The sequence below is a fragment of the Vulpes lagopus genome, chromosome 3, assembly GCF_018345385.1.
Source record: "Vulpes lagopus strain Blue_001 chromosome 3, ASM1834538v1, whole genome shotgun sequence".
NCBI classification, from domain to species: Eukaryota; Metazoa; Chordata; class Mammalia; order Carnivora; family Canidae; genus Vulpes; species Vulpes lagopus.
The window spans coordinates 113,927,613-113,933,612 of NC_054826.1; the positions used below are offsets into that span (position 1 = coordinate 113,927,613).

Below are 6,000 nucleotides of genomic sequence, written 5' to 3' on the forward strand. Positions count from 1 at the left end.
GATTTCCAAAACTGGAACAGGAAAGAATTGGAAACCTGGAAAGGCCAATCACCAGGGAGGAAATTGAAGCAGTCATCAAAAACCTCCCAAGATACAAAAGTCCAGGGCCAGATGATTTTCCAGGGGAATTCTACCAAACGTTTAAAGAAGAAACAATACCTATTCTACTAAAGCTGTTCTGAAAGAGAGAAAGGGGCGGAATACTTCCAAACTCATTTTATGAGGCATCATAAGCATCCTCATAGCAATCCATAAAGACCCCACCAGAAATGAGAAATATGGACCAATATCCCTGATGAACACAGATGCAAAAATTCTCAACAAGATCCTAGCCAATAGGATCCAACAGTACATTAAGAAAATTATTCACCATGACCAAGTGAGATTAATCCCTGGGATGCAAGGTTGGTTCAACACTCATAAAGCAATCAACGTGATAGATCATACCAATAAGGGAAAAAACAAGAACCATATGATCCTCTCAATAGATGCAGAGAAAGCATTTGATAAAATACAGCATCCATTCCTGACCAAAACTCTTTAGAGTGTAGGGATAGAGGGAACATTCCTCAGCATCTTAAATGCCATCTATGAAAAGCCCACAGCAAATATCATTCTCAATGGGTAAACACTGAGAGCCTTTCCCCTAAGATCAGGACACGACAGGGATGTTCACTCTCACCACCGCTATTCAACATAGTAGTAGAAGTCCTAGCCTCAATAATTAGACAAGAAAAAGAAATAAAGGGCCTTCAAATTGGCAAAGAAGAAGTCAAACTCTCCCTCTCCACAGATGACATGATAATGTACATAGAAAACCCAAAATACTATATCCCAAGATTGCCAGAATTCATACAGGAATTGTGCAATGTGGAAGGATACAAAATCAATGTCCAGAAATGGGTGGGCATTACTATACACTAACAATGAGACTGAGGAAAGAGAAAGAGAGGGAATAAATCCCATTTACAACTGCACCAAAAGCATAAGATACCGTGGGATAAACCTAACCAAAGTAGTAAAGGATCTATACCCTAAAAACTATAGAACTCTTTTGAAAGAAATTGAGGAAGACACAAAGAGATGGAAAAACATTCCATGCTCGTGGATTGGAAGAATTAATATTGTGAAAATGTCTGTGCTACCCAGGGCAATTTGCACATTCATTGCAATTCCTATCAAAATGCCATGGACTTTCTTCAGAGAGTTGGCACAAATCATTTTAAGATTTGTGTGGAGTCAGAAAAGTCCTGAAATAGCCAGGGGAATATTGAAAAAGAAAACCAGAGCCAGGGACATCACAATGACGGATTTCAAGTTCGACTACAAAACTGTGACCATCAAGACAGTAGAGTCACAAAAACAGACACAAAGGCCAATGGAAGAGAACAGCAAACCCAGAAATGTGCCCTCAACATTATGGTCAACTAATAATTGACAAAGCAGGAGAGACTATCCACTGGAAAAATGACAGTCTCTTCAATAAATGGTGCTGGGAAAATTGGACAGCCTTGTGCAGAAGAATGAAACTACACAACTCTCTTACACTATATACAGAGATAAACTCAAAATGTATGAAAGATCTAAATGTGAGACAAGAATCCATCAAATCAAAAAAAATCAAAAAATAAAATAAAAAACAGAATCTATCAAATCCTAGAGGAGAACACAGGCAACACCCCTTTTGAACTTGGCCACAGAAACTTCTTGCAAGATACATCTATCAAGGCAGAGGAAACCTATGCAAAAATGAACTACTGGGACTTAATCAAGATAAGAAGCTTCTGTTTTTTACAGCAAAAGAAACAGTCAAGAAAACTAAAAGACAACCTACAGAATGGGAGAAGATATTTGCAAATGACATATCACATGAAGGGCTAGTTTCCAAGATCTATAAAGAACTTATTAAACTCAACTCCCAAGAAACAAACAATCCAATCAAGAAATGGGCAAAAGACATGAACAGAAATCTCACAGAGGAAGACAGAGATATGGCCAACAAGCACATGAGAAAATACTCTGGATCACTTGTCATCAGGGAAATACAAATCAAAACCACAATGAGATACCACCTCACACCAGTGAGAATGGGGAAAATTAACAGGGCAGGAAACCACAAATGTTGGAGAGGATGTGGAGAAAGGGGAACCCTCTTGCACTGTTGGTGGGAATGAGAACCCGTGCAGCCACTCTGGAAATCTGTGTGGAGGTTCCTCAAAGACTTAAAAATAGATCTGCCCTACCACGTAGCAATTGCCCTGCTTGGGACACTCGAATGAAATTATACATAAACAAATGAAAAGGAAAAAAATGTTGACTTATTACTACGAATTTTTTCAGAGTTCCCTGCACCATGGGCCATCTTCCTGTAGAGGCCCAGCATTTGTGATCTGCACATCAAGGCTGTGTCATGGGACCTCAAGCGAACATCGTGGTATGACTCCCTTTGAGTGCCATGTTCCACCTCTTCCCATATCCTAGCCAGGAATTCATCTTCCATGCTCCAGAAAGGTGCACAGAATGTCAGGTGAAGGCAGTAGCAGGGTTGGCAATGAATGGGGTAGAATTCTAGAAGTCCAGGGAGGGAAAGAAACAAAAATTTCCACATTGCTTTGTTTCTCTGATATCTCGTGATGGAGGCCTTTGAACAATCTCTGCCTATAGGCCACCCTGCTTACACACCCCTAATGACAAGAACCCACACTTTTCTGAGAAGACTGACTCAACCTTTGGTCAGGGCTGATTTTGTCTTACTAAACTCAAATCTACTTTCTCTATGATGACAGCCCCCTTCTCCTGTTTTACCCTGGGAGGTTACAACAGATCATGTATGTATTGGCAACTGTCTGTTGGCTGTCTGGGGCAGGGTGGGGAGGTGTTCCAGATTGATCTACTTGGGCCATGGTGGGGAAGTGTTTCAGATTGATCTACCTGGTACCAGCCCCCGGAGGCTCTTTTCTGCCAACCCCATACTCTCTTGCTCCTACTTATGCTGCCTTCATGTAAAATGGACAAATTATTCATAGCTCATCATAGTACTTGACATATTCACTGACTCAATGAATATTTATGGAATGAGTAGATGAATCAATCAACTTTGTTCAGTTTTTTGCCCTTTTTCTACCCCATTACCTTCTCCATGCCAGCCCAGTGATCGATCACATCACTAGCGAAGTTAAACTTGGGAGGGACCTCCTGGTGACCCCACTGCAGGGATGCCAGTTGCTTGGTATGGAGGCGGACAGTACGACTAGAGATCTGGGTCCTCCATAGGATACAGAGCCCCTGGAGTTTCCGCAGCCAATACATGGTCACACCTGTGAAGCAAAAAGGTCACAGTGGTGAATCTTTCTGGCATAGACTGCTCTAGGTCAGCTGCTTAATGAGATTCATTGCAACCTTACAGGCTTCTTCCAGAAAAGATTTTGTGTTGGTTATGAGTAAATTGGCACTCAGCATTCAGTTCTGTTTCCCTCTGGTGTGCCATTCTCCAAAAGCACAATACCCAGTCCAAATTCTGCCTCTTTAACCCATCTGATAATTCTATAAACACCTAATTTCATGCAATAAATACCTCTGTGTTTAAAATAGTGTGGTGTGGTAGAATGAACTTTTTTCCCAACAATTGCCTGTTCCCTACAGTAGGATTTCATGTCCCCATTCATTTTTATATGACTTGCACAGTGCATGCTGGGAAAGAGATTGTATCTACCTCTCATTGACTTTGGCTTATTCATGGGATGTGCTTTGGTCAATGAGATGTGAGTAGATGAGACTGTGCAGCTGGTCAGGAACTCTTGCATTTCTGTTCTCTATTATAAGAATAGCATGTCCCCAGCATATCTGGATGATAGCACATGTAGATCTGAGCTGAAACCTAACAGCCACAGCTAACACACAAGCCCATGAAAAAAAATATGTATGAGTATAAGCTCCTAGATGTTTGTTACTACAGTAAATACTGACTAATACAGGTAGCATCTATTTCCTTCAACTGAATCTTGACTGAGATAACCCCTTTTTCCCAGGCATACCTCAAAGCAATAAAAAGCTTCATTAATAGTGTAAAGGATCTGTTATTTATCCTACTTATTAACAATAAGCAATTCTCTATGATTCATTAGTCTCTCAGGTGGTGATCTAAACCACCAATGGCTGGATCCATCCTTCATTGTCTAGGCAGCAGGAGCCAGAATGTTCAGGTCTCTGAACATTTGTGTCTCCTCTCCTATTTTCTACACAAACAAGTAAAGATATCCTACCAGCTCCTAGGTGGGAATATTTATTACCTTTGTACCTTCTGGTTCCTCTCTCTTTCCATGGGAGTCTTTTGCTCATTCTTCTGGCCTCACCTCCTCAGGCAGGCTTCCTTCCCTGACTACTATACAATTCTCACCCCCTTTGACTGTCCTTCTCCCAGCCACTCCAGTCCTTCTCTTTGCTATGCTAAAGATACTTTTCCTTTGCCCAGTGCTGCCTCCTCACTAAGACTTGGCCCTTTCAAGGTCCCTAGGGTTGAAGATTGCTTTTTCCTGGAGATTTTTACTCTCCTCCCTAGCCCTGACATCTAGAGACCATTTAGTGACCCATTAGATCACCATTACTGACAATGGTGCTCACCTGAAAGTCCCTTGGGAAGTTTCTCCACGGATCTCTTGGTCCACCCTCCTCCTGTGGAAACCCCGCAGTCTTCATGGAGAGCACAGCTAATCATTAACTATGGATAACCCAAGACTTAGTTGGGGTGATGGCAGTCCTCCTGCTGTGCTTATGCAATGCACAACCCCAGAGCTTGGGGATCAGCAGGGACAGTTCTTTTAATACATGGGACAAAGAGCAGATTTATGCCCAGGACTGACAGCAAGTTCTAGATCCAACCAGGAAGAGAGAAACAGAGGTCCCATGGGCTTGATGTACTTTCTTTCACCTCCTTTCTTCACTTTCTCTTTTGATGATTCTGATGCATCTCCTTTGTCCACACTCACTCCATACAAGCTCTCACCCAATGTGGTAGCTTGAACCCCAACGTCCTTGCTGATGACCCTCACACATGTCTCCAGCCTGGATCTCTCTGTTGCATCCCAATCTGCTTGACTTCTTCTCTTGGATAACTATCATGCATGTCAAACATACTTTGCCCAAATATTAAGAGAACTTAATATTCTCTGTCTCTGCAAATTATCCCACTCAACCTGCTGTCCTGTCCAACTCAATTAGTATTAGCTCTTCTGTAGCTCTGTTTGAGTCATTGGGTCTGAAAAACAAAGACCTTCCCAGGTCATTGAGGGGATAAGATGAAAACCCTGAGTGGAACAATACTTCCTTAAGGTCACACAGTAAGTCAATCTCAGACTCAGGCTTCGAACACTAACTTCCCAGTAGAATGGATCTCACCTGCCCACGCTGCTGACTGGCAGTGGATACTCAGACCCCAAGATAAGAGCTGAAAAGCAGGGATGCCTGGGTGGCTCAGTAGTTGAGCACCTGCCTTCAGCCCAGGGAGTGATCCTGGAGTCCTGGGATCGAGTTCCGCATTGGGCTTCTTGTGGGGAGCCTGCTTCTCTCTCTGCCTCTCTCTCTCTCTCTCTCTCTCTCTCTGTCTCTCATGAATAGATAAATACAAATCTTAAAGAAAAAAAGCTGAAAAGCAGAGGGCTCTCAGCCTCTGAGACAAGCTGTTTTCCAGAACACTCACCAAAGAGAAAAATTTTGCAGTTGAATAAGGGATTTTTGACATTACAGGTCCCCACAGATCCCATGTCCTCCCAGATGGAAAAAGTGCCCCAATGCACAGAGATTGCCTGTCTGCTCTCACTCTAGCTATTCCTCACGCCAAAGGTCCACTCTTCAAGAGTTAGTCTGTTGGAATGCTGACCAGCCATGGTTAATACACTAAAAGTGCCCCCACGACCAGCAGGGATTGGGGCTCCCTAAATGCAGAGGTCTCTGTTGGAGACATGAACTTTGGAAATGGAGATTCACAAGCCAGGGACAAAATAA

The 6,000-nt window shown here is 42.7% G+C and overlaps 1 protein-coding gene across 6 annotated transcripts in view; it reads right to left on the reverse strand.

The window, feature by feature from the left end:
• Nucleotides 1–4,770, reverse strand: part of LOC121486678 (acyl-coenzyme A synthetase ACSM2A, mitochondrial-like) — a 30,972-nt gene extending 26,202 nt beyond the window's left edge. For 5 of the 6 annotated variants that reach the window (XR_005986703.1, XM_041747773.1, XM_041747777.1 and 2 more), the window contains exons 1-2: nt 4,621–4,770; nt 3,133–3,317 (exon numbers count right to left, since the gene is read on the reverse strand). Coding sequence is in view for 5 of the 6 variants with exons in the window: in XM_041747773.1 (XP_041603707.1) it covers nt 3,133–3,317; nt 4,621–4,714 (279 nt within the window). In the remaining variant the exon portion in view is untranslated. Of the gene's footprint in view, nt 1–3,132; nt 3,318–4,289; nt 4,561–4,620 lie in introns of those variants that run through there. The other variant, XM_041747775.1, reaches the window with a different exon arrangement.
• Nucleotides 4,771–6,000: the final 1,230 nt, after the last annotated feature.